General features: G+C 31.2%; 1 protein-coding gene across 1 annotated transcript in view; it reads right to left on the bottom strand.

Moving 5' to 3' along the window:
• Positions 1 to 76: 76 nt before the first annotated feature.
• LOC111618235 (probable 3',5'-cyclic phosphodiesterase pde-5) overlaps positions 77 to 13,162 on the bottom strand; it is a 19,902-nt gene continuing 6,816 nt past the window's right edge. The window contains exons 4-17 of the mRNA XM_023359720.1: positions 10,313 to 10,364; positions 10,090 to 10,223; positions 6,754 to 6,846; positions 6,573 to 6,641; positions 4,846 to 4,960; positions 4,635 to 4,774; positions 4,477 to 4,563; positions 4,247 to 4,397; positions 4,016 to 4,171; positions 3,742 to 3,792; positions 3,398 to 3,519; positions 1,953 to 2,064; positions 1,351 to 1,431; positions 77 to 169 (exon numbers count right to left, since the gene is read on the bottom strand). Coding sequence (XP_023215488.1) covers positions 77 to 169; positions 1,351 to 1,431; positions 1,953 to 2,064; positions 3,398 to 3,519; positions 3,742 to 3,792; positions 4,016 to 4,171; positions 4,247 to 4,397; positions 4,477 to 4,563; positions 4,635 to 4,774; positions 4,846 to 4,960; positions 6,573 to 6,641; positions 6,754 to 6,846; positions 10,090 to 10,223; positions 10,313 to 10,364 — 1,456 coding nt within the window. The remainder of the gene's footprint in view (positions 170 to 1,350; positions 1,432 to 1,952; positions 2,065 to 3,397; positions 3,520 to 3,741; positions 3,793 to 4,015; positions 4,172 to 4,246; positions 4,398 to 4,476; positions 4,564 to 4,634; positions 4,775 to 4,845; positions 4,961 to 6,572; positions 6,642 to 6,753; positions 6,847 to 10,089; positions 10,224 to 10,312; positions 10,365 to 13,162) is intronic.

The following is a 13,162-nucleotide window of genomic DNA, read 5'->3' as shown; positions in this document are numbered from 1 at the left end:
TTTATAAAAAAATAATTGAATAAATCGAATTTATATCTCATTATATATATATATAGAAATCTTTTTATATTTTTACTTACAAACAACCATCAATCATAGGTTTGGTTTGTGGAATTAGTTTATACATCAATTCGTAGCAAGGAACACAAATACCTTTAAGAAAATTGACCTGAAAAAAAAAAAAATAATTATTATTATTATTCTCAATGTAACATTCATTTTTATATTTAAAATTTCATATAAATATTTAGAAATTCGTCAATAGAAGACAGAACAAAATCATCTTGAAGTGTGGAAGAGTCTTCAAATAAAGGTGTTTCTGTGTTGTGGGTAAAGGAAATTCTTGTTAAGAGTTAATTATTTTTCTAGTGTTTTCTTTTAGTGGATCTTTATAAATGAATTTCCTTCCTGTTTTTATTGTTTTTAATACGTAAAAACTTAATTGAAGTATGTAATAATAAGAAAAAAAAAGTCATTTAAAAAAAATCTTTCCATTAGACAAACACGAAAATTCTTTCTGCGATTAATTAAAAGAAACTTTCCTGCTGTAGATAAAGTATTTGGATATACCAAAATATGAGAGTTTCGTCGGTGAGTAAACGTTTCTTGAAAGCATTCCATTCGTTATTTCTAGCCAAAAAATATATTTATTTAAAAAAAAAAAATTCCTCTTACTACATTCTTCAATTTAGTTTTCTGTGTTGTTATCATATTGATTGTATAATATACCTTTTCCTTGTGTATTTTTATCCATTTCCTTAAATATTTCTTTAGATTAAAGACAATAATAAATAAATTAATTAATTAACTTTTAAGTTTCATAACTTACATTCATAGTGAATTACAGTAAATTGTCTATAGAAGAGTAATTAATATATAAAAAAAAATCTTTAAATTTAATATTAAATTCCAATTTGTGTGTTGTCATCCTAGTAAAAATTAATTTAAAGGATACTTTTAATATATTAAGTATACCAATATATATATTTTTTTATTGTTCTTCAATTAAATTTTTGTCTATTAACTAATTACGATGTGTCTAACGTAAAATAAAAGCTATTTTTTTTTAGCTAAAACAGTACGAAAAAGATACATATTCTTAATTTAAAAATTGTATTCCATATTGTACAGTCGTACAACAAGGAATTCATATAACACGGAATTATCTACAGTGTTATAGGGGGATCTACTTGTATTAGGAATAAACATGATATCTTAAAAAATTATCTTCTAGATTAAATTTAATTATAACTTTAATTTTAGATTTGTAGATAATTAATTATTCTATTTAAATTGAATACCGATATTTAAAGTTACAAATAAAAATAAATATCAGTAAATTTTTATAACCTGAGATGCGGCTTGTTCGTTCGGTTTGTTTCTATCCATCATAGGGATTGGTTGTCTTCCTTGAGCCTTTTCCGCATCTCCCTGTAAATTCGACAGTATAATTAATTACGAAAAATAGTAAAGCATAGAAAATACACGAGCTTAAACCAAGAGCGATAGTTAGAATCAACTTAGATGCAGAGCAGCAGCGAGCGTGAGCACACAGTTCGAACTTTAAAGCATCGTTCGAACTCTGAAACGTTTGAAGTACGGGCTACTGCTATATTTGCCTTTCTTTGTGATTAATTTCCTCATTAAAGCCTTAAAAAATAAGCTCAAAGACGCTGATTTCTTTCCTACAAGACATTATTTCTCACGGAAATCATCTAACATTTTAATATTTTGAGCAGCTGTAAAGAAAAATAAACGGGCGATTTTCCAAATAAATGAAACCAAGAAAAGTACAGTACAATGTATTTAAAATCGTGTCAGTGGCGTGTTATCCTATGAGTAAAAATTGCCTGGAGCCCCAACAATAGAGAGCCTCAAACCAATCTTTTATAAGAGAATATTTCGTAACGTCTTTCAGGCTACATTTTCTGTCATGAAACATTAAAATTTACCTGTTCGTAAAATTCTTCGAAGATTACATTAACAGTTTCCTTCTGTTGTTCCCACGGTTTAGTACTGGCACATAGGTCACAAGCCGTCATAGTCACAGCTTCTAGTAAAAGTCTGTTAAATATTTCAAGTATATAATTTCTTAATAAGTATATTTTTTAAAAAAAAATGTAGAAATAACTCGGTTTTATAAATCAATTATTATATAAAACACCAAAGATGATAGAACACGAATTCATAAAAAAACACAATAAATTTCGTTTTCGGCATTGGATTCTTTCGAAAATAAGCACTTTTCGGCATTCGAATATGGTGAAATTTTTAAACAGAATTATTTATTTTTGATAATTTTCTTTCTTTATTTTTTTTTTATTTTATTGAAGCAGATACANTTCATTTTTTTTTTCAAGTTATTTTGTTTAATATTCAACGTAAATTACGTCAATAAACGTTTTCTATCGTGTTTATCGATCGTATAATAAGATATTTAAAGAGAATACATACGTGTTTCTTAGATAAATTGGCATACATAAGAGATTTCGAGTAACGTAACCTGTCAGTTGATCAATTGATCTAAATAAAAGTAAGAAATTATTAAATAATGTTTATATTTTATAATAAATAATAATTATTAATATTACCGTTATTCTAAATAAAAATAAAAAGAATTTTATTAAAATTTTACCTATTAAATCGATGATCGTTGTACGCATCAGGTATGTTAAGAGACTGGCCAGTAAGAGCAACAAATCCAGCGATTCCACTTCCCAATGGAATTCTATTAACAATTAATTAAAATTAAAATTTAATTTTTAAAATTATGATTTAAACCGTATTATTATAGAGGAGTCCGTTAATTACGTATACAGCTTAAGGAGTAATGGGTTCGCGGAAAAGTACATCGTTGTACACGGAGGAATCGTCTACGTGGACTTTTCTAATGGCATTAATGGCATAAGAATTTGTTCTTATAAATCTACTTATTAATCGTGTAAACAAATCATAAGTTAGAAAATATTTGCAGGACTTTTTAAATTTATTCCTTCAATGTCAGGGGGGACCCGTGAACGTAATTAAAGGAGAAGTTTTCATCATACGCAACAGCGAGGAAGGAAATCAAACGTGGCTCAAAAGTTGTACACGTAGTTAATAGATGACCCCCTATCTCGTTAATGATAATTAATTATATTCAATGAGTCCTTTACAATTGTGTTCGGCATTCAGTAAAATTCTGACCAGAAAGATTCATGATAGTATTAGGGAAATTGAAGCTATTAAATTTTGGTGGTTGAAGGTAGAGGAGATGAAGAGATAAAGGGGGGATCGTGTGTCGAGTAAGGTCGGATTTAATGACGATTTTCCTCGTTATTAGCATTTACAATATTTTATAAAAACCCCTTAATATAAATTTACGATTTATCTGATTAAATTTATTTTAAATTCATACCTGTAATCGACGTTGTTCCAATCAAATTTATCTTCTTCAATCAGTGACTGAAGTTTTGTTTTATATTGAAAGAAGCGAGCTAAATCTGTAGCCAGAATACAATGTTTGATATTCCCTAAAAGCTGGAGTATAAATTATTATTTTAATTTAAAGTAAATGAGAAACGTTAATGACCTTAATGGGAAATTGTATCTGCTTGGCATTAAAATCTAAATAAAAATTAAAATTATCATCACGGTTATTTTTACTCAATAGATTTTAAATAGAAACACAATAAATATAATTATATATATATATATATATAAACATTAAATTTTATATTTTGTAACAGTAATTCAACTCACTTGTTTATATTCTTCTGATGTTAAATGTTTGAATATATTATGTCCATCTTGCTATTAAATTTAAACTTTATATGTATTGAAAATATATTAATGAGTTTCTTTATAAGAAAGTAAAAATCATATTAAAAATCAAGTTTATTTCTTTAATTAACAGATTATAGTTTATTATTTTAAAAAAATGAATTATTATTAAATCATTTTAATTATTTAAATTTTTATTTGAGTCTTTAACATAGAAAAATCTAAGAGAATTATTAAAAAAAAGAGGAAAAACCTGTAATATTGATATAGTTTGGTTAAAATGATGATGTTCTAATGTGGAAGTTGTATAAATTGCAGCTAAAGGTGATTCTGAATTAATAAGAAATTGGTTTGTTTTTCCTCTATGATCCAAATCATGACATAAACACGAAATGAAAAGAGCCAATTCCTAAATACAGTTAAAATATTTCATTATAAAACATTTAATATTAGTAAAAATAATTATAAATCTTAACAAATTTACTTCGAAAGGTCTAAAAACTCCACGTGCACTTTTTATAATAACGAAAGAAGAATTAGCCACACTGAAACCATGATTCCAATTGTGGTATGGGACTGTACGATAATTTTTTCTTACTGTCAACGTAAAACGTATCAAACAATCCAATTCGAATCTTTAATAAAAGTTAAATTAATCGAATTAAGTAAAAATTATATTAATTTGTATAGATAATAATAATAATATTAAGTTACTTCTGCAATCCAAAGAGATCGATAAACATTTGAGTTGTTGAAGTAACTTTCTCATTTCCATTTAGAGAATAACTTGAAAAATAAAAACTAATACAAAGATATATAAAATGATATAAATAAATAAATAAGTAAATAAATGTATAAAATTAATTACAGACTTCATTAATTCGTCACAAGATATAGGCGATGTTATATGTTTAAATCGTTCTACTTCTTCATCTGTACACGCGTTGTGGTATCTGAGAACTTCTATAGCTACTTTATATTTCTGTTCCGAACGGCGAATTTTATCGTATAGCTATAAAATATACAATAATTACTAATTGTAATTAGTATAAAATCAATTTAAGACGTTAAAAAATGTCCTACTTTCGCATGATGTAAAGCTAGACCACAATAAATTGAGAAGATTGAAAACGATTCTTCATCTTCTTCATTGAATAATCCTTCTTCTTTATTAACCATTTGAACCACTCCTATAACGCTGAAAAAAAAAGATTAAGAGAATTGATGTAATAATTTATTACTAAAAAATTTTAATTAATTAATTAAAAACAAAACTCTTTTGTATTTTTCTCAGTTGTGTCCAATAACGACTACTCTTCGATTTGGTCTAACTTAACAGGCCAGACAAATCAATTTTTAATCATTGGATATAGAGAAAAACAATCTACGAAGTTGTAGGCCGAGGTCAGTTATATATAAAATAACTCTAGTTTTTCGTAGATAAAAATCAATGGTTAATTTTATTAATACTACTTTTCATATTGGAAATAAAAATGTCCTAAAAAGTATCTAAGATTATTTACAATTATTTTAATTAAATTTGCATTTTTTCTAGAAGAATCGAGCCTATAACTTCTAATAAATAAATAAATATATATTTATTTATTTAAGTTTTAATTAGTAATTCATGACTTTTTATCAGATAGTCACGTAAAGGAAAAAGTATATAGGCCTATATTGATACAACAATTTCTATCTGCGATTATTTTTGGATATAACTCTTGATATTTCTATAAACTTATATAGACATAATGTTTTCTAATGTCATATAGTTTGTTACCAGATAATAGAATATTACTAAACGTAGAGAAATACAAAAAAATTCGGGAGATTTTTCTGTATGTATGGATGTTAGGGTGTGTGTGCGGGGAGGGGCACAGTTTCTTTCTCTCTGTTTGAAGCTTAATAACTCCTGTGCTTTTGATCGAAAATTTCTGAAATCTTGCAGGGAGGTTTGTTTATTAAGGAGATTGGTGTTATTAAATTTTAGTGGTTAAAGGTCGAGGGGATAGAGAGATAAAGGGATCGTGCGTATCTCCAGTAGGGTCGAACTTAATGACGATTTTATTCGTTATTATTCGTTCCATTTTATAATAAAAAAATATAGTAACAGTTAAAGAATATTTTGAGATTTGTTCTTTCATACAACAATAGTTTGAACAATTTCATTTGGAACATTTTATAATTAATTTGTAAAGAAGGTATGATGTCCAAGGTGGTTAAGGTATCAACTTACTGCTCTAGGATCCGGAATTGAATCTAGGAGAGTAACGTTAAGAATTTTTTAGGGGTAGTATTTACATTCCTAAAATTGCTAAGGCAACTAAGGATTTTTTTCATTAGTTCATTTTTTAAAACCATTCCTTCCACGGGTTACCTCGTCGACGGCCGTATTTAAAGTCATATTTACATAAATAAAAGAATTAAAATAATTTAAAATAAGTTATTTGCAAACTGTCTCTTACATATAATAAAATAATTTTTTCTTTTAAAATTAATTACTCACATTTTCATTTAATTTTTATTAATTAAACTTACTTTCGTTTTTTCTTTACCGACAAGTAAAGGCAACGAAACGACTAATTTTAAGCTGAAGTATTTAAAAATTGAGTAAAGTTTATGTGGAATTATTCGTATGCTCTGGTGCAACTTTAATCGAAAGAGTGAGTAGAGAAGTGTTTTGTTCTCACTCCTCTGTTCATTTTTTTTTTTCAAGTTATTTTGTTTAATATTCAACGTAAATTACGTCAATAAACGTTTTCTATCGTGTTTATCGATCGTATAATAAGATATTTAAAGAGAATACATACGTGTTTCTTAGATAAATTGGCATACATAAGAGATTTCGAGTAACGTAACCTGTCAGTTGATCAATTGATCTAAATAAAAGTAAGAAATTATTAAATAATGTTTATATTTTATAATAAATAATAATTATTAATATTACCGTTATTCTAAATAAAAATAAAAAGAATTTTATTAAAATTTTACCTATTAAATCGATGATCGTTGTACGCATCAGGTATGTTAAGAGACTGGCCAGTAAGAGCAACAAATCCAGCGATTCCACTTCCCAATGGAATTCTATTAACAATTAATTAAAATTAAAATTTAATTTTTAAAATTATGATTTAAACCGTATTATTATAGAGGAGTCCGTTAATTACGTATACAGCTTAAGGAGTAATGGGTTCGCGGAAAAGTACATCGTTGTACACGGAGGAATCGTCTACGTGGACTTTTCTAATGGCATTAATGGCGTAAGAATTTGTTCTTATAAATCTACTTATTAATCATGTAAACAAATCATAAGTTAGAAAATATTTGCAGGACTTTTTAAATTTATTCCTTCAATGTCAGGGGGGACCCGTGAACGTAATTAAAGGAGAAGTTTTCATCATACGCAACAGCGAGGAAGGAAATCAAAAGTGGCTCTAAAGTTGTACACGTAGTTAATAGATGACCCCCTATCTCGTTAATGATAATTAATTATATTCAATGAGTCCTTTACAATTGTGTTCGGCATTCAGTAAAATTCTGACCAGAAAGATTCATGATAATTTAAATTGTTTATTCTGCAGATAAACGTTTTATCAATTTAAAAATATTATACACCTCTACGATTATAAATCCTCAGGTTATTTTTAAAATATTATAAGAAAATGAATTATTAATATCAATTTCTATAACTCAATCAACCTGCCATGAAAAAAAAATTCTAATTAAAGTATCAAAATAGATTCATTCCGATTATATGGAAATGCTAAGAAATATTTTAGACACGTAAAGGAAACCCGTAACCATTCTGTTAGTGATGCATGGACCCACGACCAACTACCAGTGTTTTAGGTCGTGGTCACATCTTGCGATTTCAGCTGCAACCGTTCCCGATAACTAGTAAACACCCTTCAAAAACTTGTGCCACTACCATTGGTGCCCGCAGACTATTATAAAGGTGATTTACAAGCTATAAAAAAAAAGGGCATCGTACATTATGCAAGGGGCTTCATACTCTATGATTCAACGTCAGATTAGCTCTCCCACAAAATGGCTATTTGCACGCAGATCTAACTTGGCTTCGAAAACAAGGAATGGGTTTTTGGTCAAAATACGATTGTTGTATGGATCAATGGACAAATATCGTTCATTATTTTCTTTTATATTTGCAAAATAAGCTAGAAATAAGTCAGGAAGTTTTTTTGGGCCCTCTTGGTGGGGATTAGGAAAGGGCAACCGAGACGAAAAGGGGACGGCACGTGCCACAAGTGTCCCAATGTACGGGCGCCCCTGCCCATTACAATCTCAACTAGAAATAAAAAGTTTGCTCTACTCGTGCCGGTTGCAAATGCGAATCCAATCAGCAAACGCCTTTGTGCCACGTCATACGATGGTGACTTTGAAAATAGTTACTGTCATGGCGGAAAGTGAGAATGCCGGTACGGCTTTAGAATCGAGATTGATCGAGCTGATTCAGACTCACGAATGCCCGTGGAATTTTAATTATTCGTTTTATCGAAAAAGATAAAAGAGCACAGTCATGGCGTGAGATAAGCGAAAGTTTCGGCATTGATTGTAAGTACCATTTTTAGATTTCTGGATATAAAATGTTGATTGTTTTTAGTTTAGTAACGACAATATTATTTTAAATATAGCTAAAGAATCAAGTAAAAAGTATCATCATTTACGAACAACATTCCTTCGCATTAAAAAAAAAAGTAGTAGAAGATAGAAGGCAAAGTGGAAAAGAAGTGAATGTTAGAGGACGTTTCTAAATTCCACGGTGTGAGCAACAATGTTGGGAGAAATGAACAAAATAATGATATTTGTTATATTTTATTTTTAATTACTGCATTATAAAATGGCAAAAATCTTAATTTTAAGAGTAAGGATGGGTTTATAAAAACATTATAAACGCCAATAACGTATAAAATCGTCATTAATCGTTATCGTCTTACTCGAGATATAACACACGACCTCCTTTATTTCCCCACCCCACGACCTTTAATCACCAAAATTAAATAGCATCAATCCCCCAATACACAAAACTCCCTGCAAAGTTTCAGAAATTTTCGACAAAAAGCACAGGAATTATTAAGTAGAGTATTAAAAAAGGTAAACAAAATCTTGCCTACATACACACACACACACACACATTCATATACTGTATACAACGGGAAAAAACCCGAATTTTTCGCATTTCTCGACATTTCAAGGTCCCCCGAGTCCAAAAATATAAAAATCTTGGGTGGGAGGGGGGTCATTTTTTGACCGATTGCCGTACTTTTCCTCTGTTATATATAACAGAGTTTGGAAAGTAAAAAAACGACTTACATCAAGTATGGAAGAAGAAAGAAAGGCAGAAAGACATCAGTTTTGATGTCCCTCTGAACACTAGCAAATTAAGAATCTTTCGGAGGAATAGTAGAAACAGATTTGGCTTAACAAAGGGCATGCACAATATTTCTGTAATCTATAGTAGCTGCCATCTTGAAGTTTACATTTTTTTTCCGATAGTCACCAGACTACAACGACTCTAAGGACTGTTGGAAATCGATGAAGCTACAGGGCTCGACGATAACGTGACTTTATGCACGTCCTGTTAAACGTTTCGTTGCAATCTGTGCGATACCGTAGAGTTTAGAAACTACCTCTTAGTTTACTTTAAGGTCACGTGTTTCCGAGTTGCAACGTCAACAAACAATGTGACTACGACAAGACGGTGCAGCTCGTGCTCGTAGCAGTTGTCCACTCGGCTACTAGTGAGCTTTTTAAGAAACTGGACGGCCGGATGTCCAAGACGGTATTGTCACGTTATCTGTGGACAAAAAAGGCAATTGCCTGACCCTAGAGCCTGCGCCAATAGGACCCCAAACCAATCTTTTACAAGAAAATATTTCTCTTCGAAAAATATCGGAAGTCAATATTGTACATGGGAATTCTGTAATTCAAATTCGCCTGGGCCTCCATGAAACTATAACACGCCACTGCAAGGCGATTAAGATGTCGGTATGAGTAAGTAAAAAAAGCCTACTTTGCGTATCCAAGGATAAAAGGCAAAATTTTAAAAAAATGCATAAATTTTTCCTACATAAAAGCATAAAAGTATTGTGAGATTAAATGATTGATGTAGATCTTAGCAATATACAACTATATCAATCCTTTAATAGAATCTTCGTTTTCTCAAGAACGAATGCTCCTACAGAGAATCCGCTCCTGTTTGTATGAAATCAATATGAAAAATTATAAAAATTTTTCATAATTTTTCATATTCTTAATTCTTTTTAGTCTTTTATACATTTCATGAAAGATATAAAAAAAACAAAATACCTTATTTCGTTTGCTGATTCGGATTTATTTTCTTCGCAATTAACATCAAATATTCTTGCATATAATTCTTTAGTTTGATGATCGACAAGAAATAAAGAAGCTCTGTCTGCTTTTACTAATTTCTGAGCAAACATCTAAAAGGAGAATAATAAAAATTACTCATTTAAAAAAATTTTTATTTTTAACATTTAGAAATATAAATAATTGTATTTACAAAACTAACCATGATTTTAATTATTACGGTATCCATAGTTTGCATGTCTTTAAATATTGATCTACAAGAACAATATAGAATCACATTAAACTACTGAAGATTAAGAAATAATTTTTTAAACGAAACAACATTAATTAATTATAGTATCTATTTCATATATTATTGATTAATTATTTAATGCAAGACAACCTCCTGCTGGCATTAAGAGTCATTTTACGCGCCCATTATACATTTCGCTAGGCCCACAAAGGATACAAATCAATTGTGGGCCTAGTCGAATTTACAATAGGTATCGAGTAGTGAAACGGAATCCAACATATCCAGTTTAAGTCATTCATGAAAATTTATAAGCTGATCTGGAATCTGGTTCCTAATATTCCAGAGCTACAACTTTACAGCCTCTGCTATCGAGCTCTTAGCATTTTACAGCTATAAGTCCGTCCATTAATTATGCTTATAATTTTTAGTTATTTTTGACCATCTCCCTCTGTGTTGTGTACCATAATATGCTGTACTTTTGGCAAACACCCTCCTCTTTAATTATGTGTACAATAGTTTATGGGCCGGCTTCCTCTGACATTGAAGAAATCACTTAAACATGTTTTGTAAATATTTTTTAGTAAATAGCTTATAAGAATAAATTTATATCATTAATATCACTGGCTTGACCAGTGGCCGAGTAGATAAAAAAGCCACTAAACACTGGTAGTTGGTCGTGGGGCTGGCCACGTGAAGTTTTCTGAATTTTCTTTACGTTTGTAACACCTAAATAAGGGCCAGTTTCCCATAAAAGGTTGCCCGGGAAGCATTTCCCCTCTATTCAGATCGATCATGACGTAAACGAATAAAACCAAAACAAAACCTTGACCATCTTCTCTTCCCTCGTGATAATCCCTGCTCACAAGGGGTACGCTGGCAATGAACTCGCAGATAAGTTAGCGAGGAAGGCGTGCCTCCTGGACAGGGAATCCCCCTTTAAGAAACTGCCTCACTCTTGGTTAAGGAATCAGCTCGCCTTTCTGGCGATCAACGATTGGCAATGTGAATGGGATGAGGCGGACACGGGGAGGAAAACATATACTTTTGTTCCATCTATCACCCTCCGTTTCAAGACCAGACATTGCACTCCTGATGCCGAGACCACCCAGTTCTTGACCGGACATGGCAACTTTGTTGCTTATCTTCACCGCTTCGGCAAAAGAGACAATAACATCTGCGACTGCGACGAGACCAGCGAGGCCACCGTGGACCACCTTCTCTATGCATGCCGAAAGTACGACGACGACAGGCTTCAATTCATCGGGGAATGCCTAGTTGAAGGACAGAACTGACCGCCAAACCCAGCAGATGTATTCATGAACCGGAAATTGTGGAAAGGACTATCACAATTCGTACACACAACAAAGACCTTAGGCACCAGAGGTTACGGCGGAGGGGTCACTATACTACCAACTCCGCATGCTGCCTACCGAGGCACCTCATCGGACCCTCATAGTGTAACAACTAACCCTTAAGGGCAATGCATAAAACCCTATCTGCGATTGATTATCGATAATTGACTTGTGTCCACATCTACAACTATATGGTACTATTGTGATCATATTCTGTTATCCTGTCATAATCGCTCATCATTCATATTGTAATCACCTTTTATACTCCTCATAAGTTTATTACATGTATAATTGGAATGTAAGCACTTGGTATGCAGTGCAACAGTCAATTACTGTATAATTATGTAAGTAACTTGGATCAACTGGTAGCTAAATTGGTGTACAGCCGTTGACTATAATCTTGTAGTCTATTATAGCATATGTATCAATGTAACCAGTATCTGTAACTATGGTCACCGCTGATCCTTTACTTACACGGGATCCATTTTTGTATCCTCATCAAAATTACTCCTTTACTAATATGGAATGTACCCATTAACACGTAGCCAATTGTCATCTACTGCATTAATTTATTTACCACCACGACCAGATGTACACTTTAATTACTGTTCTATGTAAATATTTTGTTATCAGTTCAATAAAAGCGATGCAGGCGCTCATGGCGTCTCCCATGCCTTATTTTCACACTTTTTTCCTTTCTATTCACACTTTCCTATCTCCCTTTTCACACTCCCCTCACATGCTTTCCTCTTCTTTCAACTTCCTAATAGGACTAGGTCTGTTGCAAAAATGGAAGCTCTTCTACTTCCTGTAATGTAATGTATAATGATAATATAAATCTAGGAAACCTTTCCTCCCTTAAAATATCTCAAGGCTACGTAATTAATAGACGGCCCCTGTGGGGGGTCATGATTAGAACAGAGGATCAGGTCAAACCGTAATGAGTCTTCATTATGGTTGAACCTTATATCATCAATAGGATTGGGCAGCATGTATTAGGACAACGGTTCCCAACCTTTTTCGGGTGGCGACCCCTTTTTATAAAAGTCAAGTGACCCGCGACCCCGATACAATTGAAAAAGGCATTTTTAATAAGGTAATTAAAAAACAACGAAATTAGTTTTTTTAATATAATTTTATTTTAAATTATGTTTAATAATTTAATGCGATGGTTGAAATTGTATGTTATTAACCAGCTACAAAATTCGCGGGTGAGTTTTTGTTAACGCCAACCTCATGTCATTCTCAACATTTAATTTATTCCGCTCAAACTCTCAACACGTTTCAACCAACTGTGACAGAATAGCCTATTTAGATTACATTTATTTTAATTTTTTAAAAATACAGTCGACCCCCCCCTATAACACGGTAGATACGTTTCTGTTTTTATGAATCCATTTCTTACGAGTCTAGCCAATCATAGCCCGGCACGTATGCAGTTTTCGGACTACGGCTGTTTGAAAGGTTT

Source organism: Centruroides sculpturatus, unplaced genomic scaffold (genome assembly GCF_000671375.1).
Source record: "Centruroides sculpturatus isolate CEXI.00-Female unplaced genomic scaffold, Cexi_2.0 scaffold205, whole genome shotgun sequence".
NCBI classification, from domain to species: domain Eukaryota; kingdom Metazoa; phylum Arthropoda; class Arachnida; order Scorpiones; family Buthidae; genus Centruroides; species Centruroides sculpturatus.
The sequence above is the reverse complement of the archived record's forward strand: the minus strand, read 5'-3'. Positions and strand labels throughout refer to the sequence as shown.